This window comes from Chanodichthys erythropterus, chromosome 14, assembly GCF_024489055.1.
Source record: "Chanodichthys erythropterus isolate Z2021 chromosome 14, ASM2448905v1, whole genome shotgun sequence".
In the NCBI taxonomy this organism is placed as follows: domain Eukaryota; kingdom Metazoa; phylum Chordata; class Actinopteri; order Cypriniformes; family Xenocyprididae; genus Chanodichthys; species Chanodichthys erythropterus.
Window position 1 is genome coordinate 37,863,890 of NC_090234.1, and position 20,857 is coordinate 37,884,746.

General features: G+C 37.1%; 1 protein-coding gene across 1 annotated transcript in view; it reads right to left on the bottom strand.

Moving 5' to 3' along the window:
• The window catches only part of LOC137036251 (uncharacterized protein KIAA2012), a 48,061-nt gene that overhangs the window by 16,657 nt on the left and 10,547 nt on the right, over positions 1 to 20,857 (bottom strand). The window contains exons 8-12 of the mRNA XM_067410286.1: positions 16,031 to 16,217; positions 15,764 to 15,928; positions 14,397 to 14,558; positions 7,164 to 7,295; positions 6,727 to 6,804 (exon numbers count right to left, since the gene is read on the bottom strand). Of these exons, the coding sequence (XP_067266387.1) occupies positions 6,727 to 6,804; positions 7,164 to 7,295; positions 14,397 to 14,558; positions 15,764 to 15,928; positions 16,031 to 16,217 (724 nt within the window). The remainder of the gene's footprint in view (positions 1 to 6,726; positions 6,805 to 7,163; positions 7,296 to 14,396; positions 14,559 to 15,763; positions 15,929 to 16,030; positions 16,218 to 20,857) is intronic.

Here is a 20,857-nt window from a genome sequence, read left to right on the forward strand (position 1 = left end):
TGAAGGGACTTTCGCCAGACTAGAGTGACGCTGTTTGCGTCACTGAAATAAAGGAATCTGATTGCATGGTACGGTTTGGAGTTGACTCGAATCGCGACAGAGGGCGGACTGACCAGACTGATATATCTTGTAGAAGATATATCAGTCTGGCCTTGCCAGGCAAGTGATATATAGCACCTCAGTCATCCCAAAGAACCACTGAAGAACCATACAGAGGCTTAGCTGGCTCTGTATAGAATACCTCAGGGATGACGTGTTTTTGTAGTCAAAACCCGGAAGCGAGTTAGCATTTTAGGACTTCCGGTTCCATCGCCCCGAAGTCAATGTGTTTTTTGAATGGGTTTTTGCTAAATTGCCTGAAATAAGGTCTGTGGTTAACAAAGCCTCTAAATATTTTCACGTTTTGATCTATGACATAAAACACACCAGTTATAACCCACTTTTGATTTTTTTTAAACTTTTACTGTGTCTTAAAAACGGCGGTTGTTAACAAGTTGCTAAAAGGGACTACTTCCTTTGGCGGGGACTTTAGATGTCAACATGACAAACGGGACATTTGGACAGCATTTCTCATGAAAAAGTGTATTCATACACAGCGCAGATCATAATCAGCGAGCATGTTTATAAATAAAGTTGTTTTGTAATTAAAGTTTGAGGAAGCTTGGTGGTGACGACGTTGATCCGCGACCATGGTGTGCTGTAGTCCGTTTATAGCCTTCTGTTAGCTTTTTATAATCTGACGCCTTTATTTAGGCTTCAAAATGTATAAATGTTGTGTTAACGCGTAAAGATTATCTTGACAGACAAAATGTGTAAATGTCATAACCCTTTGTTAAACACAGAGCTTATTTTTTGCGATTTTCCAAGAGTCTATGGGAAAAACGCATAAGCTTTTGATCGAGGGAACCCGTGCGCCACTAACTTTCGGGTTGGCCTAAAAAAACACGTCATCCCTGGGGTACTCTATACAGTAGCGGTGCTATATAGCACCTCAGTCATCCCAAAGAACCACTGAAGCACCAAGATTTGGTGCTATACAGCATTTAAAGTGGTTCCCCTATGATTACGAGCCAAAGAACCACTTTTAGTACTATATAGCACCATTTTTTAGAGTATAATATGTGCTCAAGTGATTTTCTTTGGAATGAAATGGACTCACTGGACTATAGTGCTAATTTAACAAAATTATAGGATGAAGAGTATTAGGTGTTTGACTGATACTTTTCAGCATTTTGTCTTTATCGTATTAGTAACCAAACTAATACAAATAAACCAGCTCGATGAATCTTAATCAACTGTACAGAAAATGGCAAACTAAAATTGTACCATCAAGTCATGCCTGGTAAATCTCCCACTGGTAATTACGACTTCATGGTTGTGCTCAGCTTGTAAATACAATCATTGTGACACGACATGAATGCACTTGTTGTCGTAAGGCTAACGTTTAGTATGCTTGTATCGCCTCTAATCACGTGGATGAACCTCATGGAAAAGTGCTGCACTCCACCAGGGGGCACAACTAACTTAGGCCTGTCTCAAATATGATCTCTCACACAAACCTCAACAGCACATGACAGCAGTTCAGCTTGCCATGCTAAATGTATTTATAATAGTATGTTTATATGTCTAGTCATTTCTCAGTCAAATCTTTTTGTCTGAGAAAACAGTTCTGAAGTTACTGTGCGGTTTGATTTAGGTTGTAGAATAGCAACCGCAGCTTCTCAGTTTGCCACTTGTACAATGTATTTTGCTGGCACAGAGATTCTCACACAAACTTGTGAATGCCAGATTTCTGTCTTCTGCATTAAAACATGAGACAGCAAGCATGTTCAGTGTCCTGCTGTAGGATCTGCAGTGTTTTCTTTGTGCCTCTTGCTGGATCACAGCCTGTGTACCCGCTATAGGCCTGTAGTCAGGACACAGAGCGGCCAGTTATTTTGCACCCCTGCACCAGTCAGTCAGTGATGGTTTATTTTTCAGCAAGTCTGTCTGCTTTAATGGGTTCCAGCGCTGCTTTGATGTCAGTGAGGCAAAGAAACGGGTGTGTGGAGGAGATAGACAGTATGAGGGAGCGAGTTTAACTGAGGGGGGATGGAAAGAGCCTCACATGTTCGCCTGTAAGCCAGTGTGAACGCAGCAGCGACCCCATCCTCAGGAGAGAAGGGCTGCATTTTGTTCCACATTCTTGCTGTGCACTGCGAGCGAGACCTCTGCTCTGTCTCTCCACACCCCACTCACCTTCCTCGCCCTCTGATGTTACCCTCCCAGCCACTGCAATTATTCATCCTGCTTGACACAAAACCTGACAAAATGCAACAGGAATGCTCTACTGTTTGCGTTCTCGTCCTCTCTTTTTCTTGATTTTTTCTCTCTCACTGGTCACTTGCGCTTGTATTTTTACATATAAAATATAATCTAAAACATGATATGTGAATTGTTAGTTACCTCACTATTATTACTAGCAGTTAAAGTCACCATGAAATCAAAATTGACTTGACAATTCTTATTTTTTTATGGAATATTATTATAATTGACTTATTCATGCACATCATTATTTTAAATATTTTTAATGAATGACCCTATCATGGGAGTCTTCACCTGCACAGCCAATGGAAAGCAATGCAACGGGACTTAGGCAGAAATCATGTTCATGGATGAGCTAGTGTATTAAAGATTTATTACTGTGGTATGAAGCAGGGCATTTTGCATGGGACATTTTACGTTGCTGTTTTTATCACTTTTATGCCACAGCCGGCTGCTACCGCTCCTTTCTTTTGTTGTTTATGTAATTAAAGTTATGTTGAACGTTTAATCACTTCATTTCACATTATTTTTTCTCATTCTAATGAAATAGACATGAGTGCTGAATTAATACTCATACAGGTAACTTTATTTGACGAAAAACTGTGTGGGGTAACAGTGCTGTATTACTTGGTCAAAACAATCATACAAAAAATATATTTGAGTGTGTTGAAAGTTATGTTAGCTCTGTGCATTCACTCAACGGCCGGCATGAGTCACTTGCTGCACACTGCAGTAAAGCTAGATCAGTATTAGAATATCATATTAACAATGGCTGGGTGACTTGTGTTGCTTGGCATGCAATTAGTTTTAAAAATATACTGGAGAAAAGCCACTTGACAAAATAGCATTGTCTCATGTTACAAACATGTTACTCATGGTAAAGAAAACCAGATATTTTTTCACAAAAGACCTGGGGCTTCATGTATTAAACTTTATGTAGATTTCATCCTAAAATTTTACGTATGCACAAAAAGCATGTTTGTAAAAACACATGTCTGCCAGAACATTTTCTTTTGAAATCCTAGTCAGCAGAAGATTGTGTGTACATGTATCCCCACCCGTCTTCTCCCCATGCAAATATACCATATATAGAGCTTACAACGCCTCGTTTTACTATCTGTAACCACATCTGCATATCATTTCCTTAAGCATGTTCCCATCCATCTATGTACAACCGTTTAACAGCAGCCTGAGATATTTACTGTAAATGCCTTTACATTAAATTGCTAAAAACTATTTTGTATCCTTTTAGAAAAAAAAACATCCAAATATCCATAAAACTACTTCCAGAGAAGGTTTTCAGTAAAGAATTATTCTCATTGTCATTTTTTAAATATTTTGCAGCAAATAAAGTATAAAATAAAACAAATAAAGTATGCCTATAAAGTAAAGATATATTTAATAGACATTTTTTTATTTTATTTATATATAGAGGGTGGCTAATGAGAGTCCAATTGTTTATTTCATTACACTGATCAAGTACGCATGGTATAGAGTGTGTGAATGGTAAGCACATATTTACACAAAGTTTAGCAACATTATATATAATATATATATATATATATATATATATATATATATATATATATATATATATATATATATATATATATATATATATATATATATATATATATATATATATATATATATATATATATATATATCAACAATAAGGATTTTTTTCTGCCAGAATAATTTGCACTTGCCGTGCCAACATTTGTGATAAAAAATATCATTTTTTATTTAATTTTGCTTGAAATAGCCTATTTATATTTTTCATTGAACACTTCATTTTCATGAAGTGAATACTTTTTTCTTTATTTGAAACTATTTCTTTTAAAAATGTCAAAATATAATACAAAATATAACAACTGTAAAAATGTAAAAAGAAATGTTTCTTGAGCACTAACTATGTAATATATATATATATAAATCAGACTCCTGGTGTTTTTAGAATCCATAATAATTTGCTCAAGATGGCAAAATGTCCATTAGAAGGCGGTGATATATACCATATACACTGTATAGTAACCAGTATTTTTTAACTGTAATATTATTGCAGTAAATTTTGTGCAATGCTGGTAATTGTGCTGATTGTCTAGACACTTCTTCTTCTAATCTAGAAGGACTAAAATTTTTTTGCTATATCAATAGAATGTTATTTACGATATAAGGCTTTAGGTTCAAATAAAAAGGAAAGGAAATTTCCACTAAATTAATAAGCTTCACCAAGCAGGGGAATATTGCTGCCTCCTGTTTTCACATTTCTTCCTTCTCTTCTGGTCCATCTGTAATGAACGCCACCCGTCCCAGCATTCTAGACACCCCAGAATGCTATGTGGCATCTCTGAACACTCCATACTATTTTCAGCAACCAACTTGTTAGCACATTGTCAATGTCCAGACAGACAAGCATAAAACTAAGAATAACCAGAATAAGCACAAGGACACACGTACTGGCATTTGGTTTTAGGTTAACGTAAAGAGCTGTCTGCAGCACTAATGTTAATGGATGAATAGCCTGCTGTAACACGCGTCTGGCTGTTTTGTAGCATTGAATTAAATAAATCAGTAGGGGATTTACTAGAATTTACTATAAAAATGAAAGTGGGATACGGGTAAGGTTAGGGACAGGTTTGGTGGTATGGGTCGGTTTAAGGGAGGGTTAAAAGGTAAAAGATGGGTCAACAGTGTAGTTATAGGGTTAATTACAGATGTAATTACATGCAGGCAATTATAATTATATACATAAGTATGATCTAAAAACATGCATGTACACAATAAGTGCATTGCATCAAATTATTAATTTAAATGTTAATAGTGGTTAAGGACACCTAATATAAAGTGGGACCAAAATAAAAACTAACAACAAAATAGTACTCTCACAGTACCATAGTACAACGATGGTATCAGATAGTTATATGGTATTTTGATATATATCATGGTATGGCAATGTAGCCCTTGGGATGATAGCCATTTGCTCAAAGAGTCTTTATTTAGAAAGTGTCTGTTTCAGAAGGGGCCTGGATAGAGGAAAGGGGCGAATGAAGAGAGCGCTTACATGGCGAGCCGATGGAGGAGGGGGTTCGATGGGTTAAGGCGGGTCGGTGGGGGTTGAGTTTCTGACCAGTGACAGGATAAAGGAAACAGAGCAGCTCCAGAGGTCGGCTTGAGAAAACACAGCCTCTGTCAGTCACACAGACTCCTGGGCCGGGATTAGGCCTCAGCCTGGGGGGGGATCAGGTTTCTCTGTCCAGGATACCTCACTGCTGCAAACCACTACCAGATGTGGAGCAGCCAGCATGAGAGCGGGAGGGGGCAGCGTGTGCTTTATATGCATGTTTGTGTGTTTGTATTTCACTGTACTGTACTATTTTTACTCATATTTTGTTCGTTAGAGCCCATATGAGATGAGTTTGAGGACGGGATGAATTTCTAAAAAAGGTTGGTTATGTAAAAATGCAAATTTGCTAAAAGGTTCTTAAGTGAATCCATACCATCTACTGCTTTACATCAGACAATGAGCCCAACAGATGGAAACTCATATAAAAGAGAAGCCAAATAATAGAATTTTACAATTAATGTTATTATATTATATTATATTATATTATATTATATTATATTATATTATATTATATTATATTATATTATATTATATTATATTATATTATATTATATTATATTATATTATATTATATTATCTACCTGATTATTAATATAGTATAACCAATTTGTAATATGAACATTATTAATAGTAAATATAAAAAAAAAAAAATAACAGTAATATTATTATTACTACCATTTAAATGTTTGTGGTCAGTAAAATTTTTTGCTAAAATACTTTAATTCAACAACACATTTGATCTAAAGTGACAATGAAGACATTTATAATGATTTCAATTTCAAATACATGCTGTTCTTTTAAATTTGTCAGAATTCATATTGTTTAATAAATCTTTTTCTAATCCTGAATGAATTTTTTTTTTGTATCATGGTTTATACAAAAATATCAAGCAGCACATCTATTTTAAACATTGATAATAATAAGAAATGTTTCTTGAGCAGCAAGTCATCATATTAAAATGATTTCTGAAGGATCATGTGACACTGAAGACTGCAGTAATGATGCTGAAAATTCAGCTTTGACATCATATGAATAAATTACATTTTAAAATATAATTAAAATAGAAAAAGTTATTCTAAATTGTGTATGTTTTTCATTTTTTTTACTTTATTTTTTGAACAAATAAATGCTGCACTGGTGTTCATAAGATACTTCTTTCCAAAACATTAAAAAATCCAACTGCCCCCAAACCTGTGAATGGTAGTGTAATTGTATGTTTTATATGAACCATGTTGATAATAAATCCACACACTCCAGATTAAATTCTTCCTGTGCTTTGGATTGGAAACTCTAACCTTCATCTGTGGTGTGATCCTGTATGAGGATCGTCCAAGGCTGTTTCAGATCTTCCTCAGAAGTCACAACCTTAAGAACTGGAAACAAAGAGGTACATTCTTCATGTTCATCATCTCTGTCTGTTACGGACCTCCTCTGCTCTCTATTTTTGTTTTGTCTGCATGTGTTTCCTCTTCAGAGTACATTTATTTGACCTGAACTCTTACCCAGCACCTACTCTGCCCTTGTAACACACTAACAAAGACTCCCCTGACAACAAGATACATTTACAACATAATAACTCTAATAACACACATCGTTGAGAATAACATCTTGTGAACATTTTAATGCATTTTTTTTCTTTAAGAGCCCTGCGAGCAAAAGTCAGTATAGACATTACAGTGTTCTGTGTTTATTTGGCTGAGCACAATATAAAACCAAGTAAAGCCTCGATTACCGTGACCTTGTGTGACATCACCCTTTATTGGGTGGTCCTCTGTGTCAACTGCGGGATCCCAGAGAGACAAGCGTATGATTTCACCATCAGGACCCATTATTAAGGTGCCCAATGCTTTGCCTCCCTGCCATTCTGAAAACACACAGATTCAAACAGTGAGACTTGACAAATAACCTAAAAAAGGTCAAAGTTGACATTGCTCTAGCATAAATGAGTACACCCCCTCTGAACAAACACAAGAGATGTATTTTCTTTATGATCACTAATACAATTCATGGAAAGATGGCAAAACTAAAATGTATTAAACATATACATAATAAAAACTGAGAAATATATGTTATTAATAGCCATGAAATAAGTAAATTAGCCAATTTTGTTTAAATTAAGGATTACAGAAATGAGTACACCCTAGACTTAATTCAACAAATGTATAATATTCTAGTACTTAGTATGCCCTCCATAATTTACTGCTCTGACCCTTCTTGGCACGGAGTGTACAAGTTCATGACAAATTGTCACATCTGTCCTGTTTAACTCCTGGATGATAAGTTCCGTAAATGTTCTGATCTTTAATGGGGAGTGTTGCTCAACTCGTCTCTACAGAATCCCCACAGGTGCTCAAGAGTGTTAAGATTGAGTGCAATACATGTCCACAGAAGTTTTTTCAGCTTGGAAGAATGCATATCCTCATTGTCATGTTGAAAAAATGCCCAACAATGCAGGGAATGAGGAAAGGGTAACATCTTCTGTTTCAAGATTATGTATTAAATTACACAGTGGTGTGGGCATTCATGACAGCATTGATAAAGCACATCTCCCTCACACCTTCAGCACTATATAAGAGCTTTCCTACCACTGAACTTTACTGTGGGAACCAGGCACTTCTCACTGTACTCCTCCTCTAGCAACACCATAACATTTTGGATGCTGTTAGATCCAAAATGATTGATTTGGTCTCATGAGACCGGAGTATTGATTCCCAGAATCTTTATTGTGGTTTGGCTACAGTGGGTAGTTCCAGTGAGAACAACAAACATGCATGTCATTTCTGCAGGCTATGAGATAAGCTCTTTTCATAGCTTTTGCTGGCTCTGAGACACTCCCTTGGTATTTCTCCTTTGTCTAGCAAAAATATCCCTCATCACTAAATGAAAGCTTAAAATGAAAGCCCGATTATTTCAGGGGCCTTGTCACAAGTCCATTGTTTTTGAATTTCTGTGTTACTTTTGCTATATTTTCACACTTAAAACAATGATTTGGTAATCCTCTTGTACCACTGTCCTGTTTTGTGCTAAGAAATAAGTCTCCTGATAGTTCTCTCCGTGCTTCCATTGCTGTCAGCATTAAGTCTGAGAATGATTCAGTGGACTATATAACACTTTTAATTGTCAAGAAATTACTTCTCTTTAAATGTTTTTTCTCTTTAAATTTTTAAATGTTAAATAACATACTTACCTGTTGATCAAACAATGCCTTTAACTTACACCAGAACATTTTTATTACATTTTATTTAGTAACTTTTAGGAGGGTGTACTCATTTTTGCTACACAACATTTTATCACCTTGTTAAGAAAATCTTATTTTCCTGAATAATTTTGACATGCTTCTTTGGTAATTGATTAAGCAGAAGACTTGCAGGAACATTATATCTCTAAAAGGGGTCATATAATGCCATTTTTGTACAAGGTAATATGATTCTTTAGGGTCTAAATTAAAAGTTTGTAATATACTTTAAAGGGGTGGTTCCATGCGATTTCACTTTTTTTTTAACTTTAGTAATGTTGCTGCTTGAGCATAAACAGTATCTGCAAAGTTACAGCACTGAAAGTTCAATGCAAACAGAGATATTGTCTTTTAAAGTCTTTTAAACGGCTGGTTTGGACTACAACGAGCTTCTTCCCTGGTTGTTGACATCATAAACCCTTGCTATTAACATAAACACTGCCCCCGGGAACACGCAACAAAGTGGGCGAGGCCATGTGGCGCAGTATAATGGAAGCGGAAGAGTTGTTTACACCGAACGCGAGCTGCGCGACGCGACACATCAAAAGATATAGAACCCATTATAAAAAATATAAAACTGTATATTGAAAGCCAACAAACAGCAATGACTGCATATCTAAACACTTTGACACAAATACTAAATGAAATACCATTCATGAACGTCCTTTAAAAGCCACGATTGCAGAGGTTCTGCCTGACTCTCTTCATCTGGGTCTGATTCAGCGGTTCATCAAAATGACTGCTATGTTCGTTATTACACCCAAGAACAGAACACAACAATCGCTTAGATACCATTCTGCTCCACACGATCAGATGGCTTGATTTAAAGGGGTGGTTCAGTTTTTTTTCTAGGCTTGATTGTGTTTTTGGGGCGCTGTTTAACATATCTTAATGCTTCGTTTTGTAAACGAATTTTTATTATTCTACACCTGTTTCCAAAGTCATTCGAACGGCTCATTTGATTTCCTGGTTCTATGATACCACTCTCTGCAATCGTGGCTGTAACGAAGGCAGGACTCAGAGTAAGATCCAACTGCAGCGTTTTATTAGAAGTGAGCGTGGTCGTTCAGGCAGGGTCAAACAGGAACAAACAGGAGCAATAACGAACAGGCAGAGTCGTAGTCAGGGTACAGGCAAGGATCGAGGCAGGCAGCAATGGGTCGTAAAACAGGAATCAGGCAAGATCAATCACAGACAGGCAAACAGGATAAAAGAAAACGCTCAGAAATGTAACACAAGTGAAAACAGGACTTCACGATCAGGTGATGAGTGTGTGATTCTTTTATAGTCCAGGTAATGCATGGCAGCTGGGTGTGGTGATTAGTGTAGTGATTGGTGGAGTGAGTGCAGGTGATTGGCAGAGAGGATTATGGGGAATGTAGTCCAGGAAGTGACAGGAACTGACGGTGATCGTGACAGGGGCTTTTAAAGGACGTTTATGAATGGTATTTAATTTAGTATTTGTGTCAAAGTGTTTAGATATGCTGTCACTGCTGTTTGTTAGCTTTCAATATACGGTTTTATCCTGATTAAAGATTTACTGTAGCCGAATACATGACTGAGTAGGAGCATTTTTGTAAAGCATGAACAACTGTTTGTCTATGAACATAGAAGTATGCAATATAATTTAGCTAATGTTAGCTATAATTTAGCTAGAAGCAAAAACGCTTTGGTCTTTGTTTACGTCCTTGATGCAACCAAAAAATAGCAACAGTAAACATACTTACAGTTTGGGGCGATAAACAGCAGCTTCTGCTTTTAAAGTAGGAACTGTTTCTTTCAGTAATAGCCTTTGTGCAAATCCAGCATTGAACTCGTGTAGATTCAGGAAGCTGTCTTCCACGCCGCATCCAGTGTAGAAAATATAACAGATTATAATGGGTTCTATTATCTTTTGTCGTGCCGCTCGCGTCCGGTATACTCAACTCTTCCGCTTCCATTATGCCGCGCCGCATGGCCACGCCCACTTTGTTGCGTGTTCCCGGGGAAGTGTTTTGCAGGGTTTATGATGTCACCAACCCAGGAAAAAGCTTGTTGTAGTCCAAACCAGTCGTTTTTGTAGGCATTAAAATGCCTTAACTTTACAAGACAATATCTCTGTTTGCATTGAACTTTCAGCGCTGTAACTTTGCAGACACTGTTTATGCTCAAGCAGCAATGAATGTGAATATTACACACTAACTAAAGTTAAAAAAAAAAGTGAAATCGCAATGAACCACCCCTGAAAACATATAAGGAGATTTAAAAACCACTGGATGGATTTGTATCATTATAGGATGGTTGTGTACAGGCACTGCCAACACACATTTCAGTACAATCAACTTGTAAAAGTGCATGTACCATTATATGACCCCTTTAAGTTAGTCTCAGACTAAAATGCATGTTTGGGCTATTTTAACTGAAAGCAACTTGCACTGATTATCTTAAAGTACACATGAAATCAAAATTGACCTTATTTATTTTGTTAGTTCAAATTGCTAGTTTTGTGGTGAACAATTCATCCGTGCAAGTCAATCCACACAAAAAAAATTGTTTGGCTTCGTAATATTTAATCAAAATCTGAAAATGTGCCCCTTCTCTAATGACATCAGTTTGACGGCTTGGGTTGAAATCGCTTAAACCACTCCCCTCCAACCGTTAGTCTGCTATGAGCGAGAGATGTAGAGGAGGAGCGCTGAAGTAAAACACTGCCCTCTATTCAATATTCTGTTTTTCTTGGAAATACGTCACGGTCACAACACTGGAGAAAAGTCGTTTGCAACTTCCGGTTCACACGGACTTTAAAATATGCCAGTGCTATTGTTTTGTCTCAAGATGCACACCAGTAATGTTTCTTTTTAGGGTACATTTATAAAAGCTAGGCTACTTAAATGTCTTAATTGAACTAAGGCCTAATCCTGGTTTAGTCTAAGCCCTGTCTGTGAAACCGGGCCTAGAAGTGTGAAATTGACAATACAACGTTTTTTTCTAATGTTCAAAGTAAATTGAACTTTAAAATTGAACTATTCATCTTCAGTGGGAAATGTTGCAGTTTTTGTGGAACATACAGAGGAAACAGACACCGGGACAGCATCATTTCACAAACAGAATCACAAAAATATTAAGCAGAACAACAGTGATAATAATATGAAATATTTTTCAACATTGATAATATTTTTTTTTTGTTCAGCAAATCAGCATAATAGAATGATTTCTGAAGAATCAGGTGACACAGAATGACTGATGCTGAAAATTCAGCGTTGTCAATTTAATATAATATTAACATTTATTTAATATATTTTTAATATATTAACATTAAAATGTAATTCATATTATTTTATATAATAAAATAGAGAAAAAAATCTCTTTTAAAGCTCACGTTGTTCAGAGTTCTGACTGCTGTGACATCATAGTGGAGATTCCGTTCTGGAGCACTAAACTGCAGCTCTGACTCTGGTCTGCTGTTGGTGTGTTAGGAGTGAACTGATCGAAAGACTTTCGAGACTTTCTGCAGATATATCGACAAATATTGAATTCGATTGCAGCATTCAGTGTCCATTAATGGCGCTGTTTAGCAGTGTTTTTATTCGACTGTTTGAGCGTTTCGCTCACTTCTTGCGCAGAAGGGAGACACAGCCGTGTGCAGCGCAAGAATTAGCGGCGGTAGAGAAACTTCCAGAGGAGTGTGAGGCCTTCGACTTCACTGCCAATGACAGGAAGTGCAGGAAGAGACGCCACAAGGTACCTAAGAAGTGCCAGCTTGGAGAGAAAGAGGAGGAAAGAGAGGTGAAGATCAGTCATAAAGATGAGGCTGAAGAGGAGAGAGCGCCACTCAGACTTGAAAAGATAAAGATAAAGAAGAGTGGACGTGTGCATCAGAAAAAAAGAGAGATGCACAGTCTGGAAAAGTTGATGGAGGGAGGAAGTGAGCTGAGGGAAGCTGGAGAAAAGAAAAAGAAGAAGAGAAAACTGAAGCAACAGAAGGCCACAGAGCCAACGCCTCTTCTTGTGGAGGTCAAACCTCTGCATGCTCCGGTCAGATCTTCCTTCTTGAAGCCAATAGAGGAAGAGCTACCAATGCCTCCAAGTGTCTCCGAACACCTCGCTCTGCCAGCTGATCGCTTCCAACCCCTGCCGCCGGTGACAAAACCACCTGAGAGTCCTCAGAAACCGGCTCCAGCACCTCAAGTGGATCCTCCCAAACTGTCAGTGGTTCCTCCATGTCCTGATGAAGTCGTTGCTCTGCAACGTCCTCCCAGCCGGAAGCCTCAGCTGTTTACTTCTTCCCCGTTTGAGCCGCCTCCAGAACTCATGCTGATTGATATAGAGGATGAGGAGAGCGAGTATATGACCTTCTGGGCCAGTGACTTTCTCAAGTCTGAATGCCCCCAAACACCGGAGGCTGAAATGAAACCGAGAAAGATGTTTGCTTGGTTGGAGAAGGACAGCGAGGTGCAGGAGGAAGCATGGGAGTGTGAAGTGGAGGAGGTCCAGGGATTTGAGGAAGAGGACCCCAGTGAAATGGGAGACTCCAGCACCATACAAGGCCATTCCTCTGAGAAAACAGAGCTTGATGAGCTCTCGATGAAGCTCTCCTGTGTAACCTCTCCTGACGGTCCCAAGAATGAGACCCAGCACACTGTGAACATCCAGGAAAAGTGCAAAAGAAAAGTGCCACTTTTTCTGTTCACCTGGGCAGAGGAGAAGGCCAAGAACAAGGAGGAGAAGAAAATGATCAAGGAGAAGGAGCGACGAGAAAAAGAGTTGCTGCTTGACCGCTACATGAACGATCCGAAACTGAAGCACTTGTGGATCAACAAGCACAACCGCAACTACTGCTTCTCCTAATGCGGATCATTGTCCCTCCTCACCTTTATCCTGTGTAAATAAAATCCTCTTTACCTTTAACCTGTGTTTGTCTCACACATGTAATATGAAGGGAATCAATTTGAACTCATTTGAATAACTGTTTAACCAGTGTTGGGGTAACGCATTACAAGTAACTTGAGTTACCTAATCAGATTACTTTTTTCAAGTAACTAATAAAGTAACACATTACTTTTAAAATTACAACAGCATATCTGAGTTACTTTTTCAAATAAGTAACGCAAGTTACTTTGTTTTCCCATGTATTGACCGACAGCTCTCCTGTCCCCAAGTTTAGATAAATTGAGATTAAGTGCAGAGACATTGTGTGTAGACATGACGGTTATTGTAGTTCTAGACTAAATGTGAACATTTACTCATCTCTCCTGCACAAAAGCAGAAAATGTATAAAATTCCACAAATTGTATAAAAACTGTGAAATGCAATCTCAGAAAATTGCACAAACCTACAATAATTAAATATATTAAATTAAAAAAATATATTTTATGTATTTAATCTCACTTCATAAAGAACCCTAACATGTCTTCTAAGTACTTGAATAATTGCTAACTTTCAGAAGTTTCAGAGGGGGTGTACTCATTTATGTTGTGCACTGTGTATATATATATATATATATATATATATATATATATATATATATATATATATATATATATATATATATATATATATATATATATATATATGAAAATTTAAAATATCTATGTAATGGTAAAAATGAAACAAATATATCTATAATGCAAATAAATGTATTTATTAAATATTATACATTTTAATAAAAATTATATATGTTATAAAGTTATCCTGTGTTTTTGTTACTTGTTTTGAATTGTCTTTAATAGACTTTATAAAGCATCCGGCTACCTCTTAGCTCCGGAGGAAGACAGCCTCTAGTGTTTCCTGTCTGTTCTTCTGCTGTGTCTGCAGGGTCATGTAGGTTCTGTCTGTACACAGCCATGGAGCTCTGTTTACCTGGACCCCTCCGACCCACCAGGGGGGGCAATGGACCAAGGGGGGGATGTTGATCTGAGGGAATTAAAGGAAAATAATTCACTTCAGACTGAACAAGAAATGACAGCAGAAATGCTCAAGCCCATCCTACAGCAGTGCAGCGTTCTCATCGAGGCTTGTTTTGCCTGGGTCCCATAGCGCTAATGGACAACTGAAGCTTAGCCTCTGTGTTGTTATTTACCGTATCAGCCCCTGAGATCTCCCACCACCCCGGTCCTCACTCCCCACTGCTTTGCCTGTCTAAAGACTTCATTTAGATGCAGCCAAGTGCTAGCTGAGCCACACATGAAGAGGTGCGCGGCCCTCAGAGGGGGGTTGTGCTCTACCAGCATGGCCTCACTGTATGAGCCACTGCAGCCCTGGAGCTTACAGCTTATTTAAGCTCCATATGAGGATAGTATGTGTGAACTAATGAGAAGAGGAAAGGCAGTCAGCAGCATGAAAAATGAGATGGTTAAAAATGAGAAAGAGCTATTATAAATTGGCAAGACTTTAAATTAAGGTTTAACTCAATATTATTTAATGCATTAGGTTTTTTTAATCAATATTAATGTTACTTTTTTTGCAATATTAACATTCAATCATTTAGTTAATATCACTCAAGAAAATGCCATTTAACTTTACCCATCATAAAGTGAGACAGGCCAGTACACCTCAATATTGAAATAAATTTTAAAATCTAATAATTGAAAGTACATTTAAAACATATTCATATAGAATTGTTGTTTTGTTGAATTGTATTATAAAATCCAAGCAGGATCACATGATTTCAGTCTCTTTGGTAATGCACGCACATGTACAAGTCATAGTCTTGGCACTGTTCTTGTATTTTTTCATCACTTCACCAGTTTTCAATACCGTAGCGCTGTTGACTTTCAGGATGAGTCATTTTGAGTTCTGCGTCCAGGTGTTCTTACAATATGTATTCCAGTAATATTATCTTTTGAAAATGTTGACAAGTTTTTGAGTTTGAATTGAATTCCAGCACCACTTTTTAAATTTGTTAGGTAACGCTTCAGTTGTACAGCACTGGGCATAAAGGTTGATACTTAAAAAGATCATATCACAAAAATTATCTTGCTATAATGGATTGTTTTTATTAAGTTGCTTGTGCAGCCACATGCATCATAAGTCATTGTATTTCTTTCAGCATCTATGTTGTGAGTCATATCAGCAGCCACGATGTGTTAAATCTAAAAAAGAAATAAATACATCATTACCTCCTTTTTGTAGATCATCGGACCACAAGACGTGCCTGAGATCCATCTCTATAATCCTGCACCTGCTGTCAGAGAGAGGATCCTGTCCTCTTTGGTCTAGCCCCTCTGCATGCTCCAGATCACCACATGGCTCACGCTCCTTAACAGGGCTCCTATGAAGGTCATCTAAGGCACAATAAAGAAAGAATGGTTAGCAAAATGTGGCATAATAAACTAATCCTTTATGCTGTATTTGTTGGTAAAAGTGAGCAATGCGATGTTGCATACCATCTGGCTGATGGGTGTCTGTATGTTCTGTTTGTGCAGGGAAAAGCAGCAGCACTTTCCTGTTCACGCGGATCTCAGAGGGATTTTCGTGTGTACTTCCCACTTTGATGCCAGGGAGATGTACACGTAGTTCTTGTTGTGGTAAATTCTCACAGCTCCTTTTTTTATCTGTTATTTCCGGTTTATTCTTCAAGACAATTCCAAAAGAATTACATAATTTAAATGCACTTAAGTCATTTTCTGAGTCAAAAGTATTACAAAGGTATTGTTGTTTTGATGTTTCAAAACATCAAAGGTTTGGGGTCAGTAGGATTTAAAAAAAACAAAAAAAAACATTAAGGGTGCATTAAATCAATCAAAAGTGACAGTTAATTATACAAAAAAATATTATTATATCATGGTTTCAACAAAAAATAATAAACAGCAGAACATTGATAATAATACAAAAATATAGCTGCAAGCCACAATTACGGGGACAAGCCGAATAAGGATATTTGTGGACATCTGTGATCATGAGGTTAGGATAAAGCTGTTTAAATTACATCAGTTAAAGCACTTATAATAACATGGTTTATAACTTCTGAGCAGTAGGTGGCGCTATAAAGAAACTCCTTCAAGTCATGCCTGTAATGACATGTATAAATACATAAATCTTTTGCAAAGATACAACCGCATATCCATTTTGGCATGCTCGCAGTCAAATTTGTTGCTGCAGTTAATGGTTGGGTCCATCAAAAATATTTCAATAACTTTTTGTCATGAGTGTCTGTAGATGCTACATACCAAATTTCATACAAATCGGACAAATGCTCTAGGAGTTGAAAAAGTAGGTTTTTTCAGAAAATTCAAAATGTCGGAAAAAATTTCATGACAGAAATTATGTCATAGGGTGCATTCGAATCAGCATCAACAGCTAAAAGCTATCTAACTGAACGCGACAAACCGACCACTGCAAAAAACACATGGACTACCTCAGAAATAGAACGGGGAATCCGTTTACTATCAGGAATTTGTTGTGTCATGTCACGCCACGTTGCATCCAGTGTAGACAATGGCCCTCATTTATCAAACGATCGTACGGCAGAAAACTGTGCGTATGCTCGTTTCCACGCAAAATTTGGCATTTATCAATATGAGCGTGAGCAGTGACTACGATCATATCTCACGTCAGGTCTCAGCTCGTAATGCTCGTACGCACGTTTTTGAGTCAGCGGGAGCTTGCATGCAGTATAGTAAATCTGGTGGAGAATTGTTATCAGAACATTTAGTTAATTTTCCTGACTGACAGTCATTCACTAACCGATCATTAGCCATTAAATGACAAATTAAAATTAAAGAATTAGTTCACTTTCAAATTAAAATTTCCTGATAATTTACTCACCCCCATGTCATCCAAGATGTCCATGTCTTTCTTTCGTTAGTCGTAAAGAAATTAAGAAACATTCTAGGATTTTTCTCATCTAGTGGATTTCGACTACCAACAGGTTGAAGGTCCAAAATTACAGTTTCAGTGCAGGAATACGGGTCTTATCTAGTGAAACAATCGGTCATTTTCGAAAAAAATACAACCGTTTATGCTTTATAAACACAATAAATCACCTTGAACGTACTTCCAGTTTCCGCATTCTTCAAAATGCTTACGCTGAATGTCCTACGCTGAATGTCTTACGCCTTTCCTATTCTACTTATGGAACGAACGCGGTGCCAGTTTCGTTTTTTTCCGTAAGTAGAACAGGGAAGGCGTAGGACATTCAGCGTAAGTGTTTTGAAGTATGCGGAAACGGGAAGTACGTTCAAGGCGATATTTTGTGTTTATAAAGCATATACAGTTGTATTTTTTTTTAAATGACTGATCGTTTCGCTAGATAAGACCCTTATTCCTCATCTGGTATCGTTTAAAGCCATTTAAAGCTGCAATGAAACTGTAATTTGGACCTTCAACCTGTTGGTAGCCGTTGAAATCCACTATATGGAGAAAAATACTGGAATGTTTTCCTCAAAAACCTTAATTTCTTTTCAACTGACGAAAGAAAGACATGAACATCTTGGATGACATGGGGGTGAGTAAATTATCAGGAAAAGTTTATTTAAAAGTGGACTAATCCTTTAAATTAGAATAGATGCATGTCTTAAAATACCACAAATGTTTTTTTTCTTTCCAGGGGTTTTGCTTTGCATGCTCTAATGGCAACATCCACAGAACATAAGGATTCACACATCATACACCTGCAATGCAGAGAAAAACAGAATAATATACATACAAGGAATAAAATAATAGGACTACACAAAATACATATTTTACTGAAATAATTAACAGATTGACAAAACAAAAGAGAAAAACGGCTACGCTCATTTGACGCATTGTAGCCAATTTGTTTTCTTTTTTTTATTAAAATATTTATCTTTACTTCCTATTAAAATCAATTGAACGCGCAGGCGTCTCACTCACACACGCAGACACTACATATCAGTTCTAGCATTGCTAACTTTACATTTCAGCCGTTTATTAGCAAACTAAATGCAGAGAAAGTTAACACTGCTCAGTTTAATGGTCCACTATACATCTGTCTGTGTGCAATGCCTAACCAAACACATTTTTGTGCATGCGAAGTATGATTTTTTACGTGGATATTGAAACAAGAGTGAAATACAAAGCCTTAGTTTACATAATGAACAGTATTTCAGCAACCAATAAATGTTACATCGCGAATATAGAAGCGTTTGTATTCTTCCTGAATGAGAGAGGTAGGCATGCCCAATTCAGTTTTGCTTTAAATAAATTCATTTCTGCTTTATAATGAACGCCACTATAGCCTAATTTGTGTTTAAACTTTTACTTTAATAGATAATTTTATAGCTACTTATTTTTCGTTCTTGTTCTGTTCTGAATAAAATAAATTTTAAGGATTTTCTGTGGAGTGAAGAGGGGTACTAAAATAACCAAGTTTATGTTAATATTATATATGTTTGTAAGTTTTTCATTTTATTTACCGGTATTTTCTTTTTAAATTAATTGTATTGTTTGCAATTATGATGTTGAGGGGATTTTTTAGAGTAAGATACATTTATTTTTCATGTAATTACTTCCTCTTCATGGCCGGGTTACGTTTCTCTGTGTCGTAAACTATCGGCGAGGCTTCTAAGGCCCTGTCCCAAATGGCGCACTTCATGTGGACTTTCGGTCTCGTGGACTTACATTGCACGTGCTTGCCGAGTCTACGAGTCCGTAGGCCGTCCCATTCAGAATTTTAATGCTCTGAAGTGTGCACCCCATTTGTACCCTTGAAGCGGTCTTCCGTGAAGCTCGCATAGATGCAGGCTCCGCACATTTTAACTATCCAGGAATCCTTGAGAAATGCCAATCAGAGATTTTGCTCAAGAGCAATTGATGACATGGCTGAGAAGAAAATATTTAAGTGTAGGTATCATTACGGTTTTTATGACCTAGGTGTACATTGTACCAGTTGTTACTTACAGTTTATACAAACATTATGGTCAACGACCAGCGGTTGATATCTCAAACATAATAATAGAGCGTTGAATAATACGATCGCATTATGAGTCATTAAATAAATAGAACCGAATGTCAGGGCTTTACTGAGTCATATGTAAACCTAGTATTTATATTTAAACCTGTAAATTCATCTGAAACTCATGCACATGCTTATTATGTGTTAAAATTGTAATCTTAGTTCAAATGGAACATTATGTATTATTACAACTGTATACATTATTTAAATAAGCATGTATATATTGTCCAATGCCCAGGTGGCATAAGCAAAAGCAGGCTGTGTAGTTGACATGGAGATGATATTTTGCAAAAGAAAAGAAACCTGTTCTCGATGCTAAATATTATCCCAGAAAACTGCAGCTCCTGTCAAAAAACAACCAGACCGTTATTTCCGGCGTGACGATCGAGTCTGTCCCAAAAATATCTCTCAATGCGCCCTCGTGGACTCACGCCAAGGGCCCTATAGGTCTGCACTACATGACGTCACCAAAGTGTGGACTCTGAGGAAGTCCACAAGTCCGGAGTGTGCCATTTGGGACAGGGCCTTAAATTTGGCTCATGACATTTAAATAACGACTGTTTTCAGCTGCCACATTTATCAACACCTGTTCATACGTGCGACGGAATTGGCCGCATATGAAAGTTTAATGAATCACACGTGAGTGTTGTTGTAAGCTGATTTTTTCGTTTGGATGTTCACTGGTTTCTACGTTCGTTTGATAAATGAGGGCCAATATCACTGATTATAATGGGTTCTGTTATCTTTTGACGCGTTGCGTTGCGCCATGCCGCTCGTAGACACGTTGTTAGGCGCATAAGGTTATGAACATAAACATGAGTGAATATTTGAACTGTTGGTGGCGCTAGAGGGTTTGAGGTAGAGACTCCAGTTTTGCTATGGTAACATTTCAGACTATCCTCTATCTGTGTGCCAAATTTCATAACTTTTTACTGTATGGTTCTATGGGCTGCCATAGACTCAAGAGTGGAAGAAGAAGAATAAGAAAACATTCATTTAATTCGTAAAAATATTTCACAAATTTAGCATTTAATAATTTTGTGAATTACAAGCAATTTATCATGCAAGAGTCAACAATATCCACATTAATTCAGAAGAATTCTGAGTAGTATAGAAGCTAGAGCAGATGTTAACATGTGGAAAAGTGGAGACAAGAGAGAACAAGGAGACATTTTTAAGTTTATTTATAGTAAAGAGTCATTTTGAGGTTTGCGCTTGAATGAGAGCCCCAGGTGTTCTTACAATACATATTTCAGAAATATTAGGTGTGTTTTCTCTTTTAAAAATGTTTGACAAG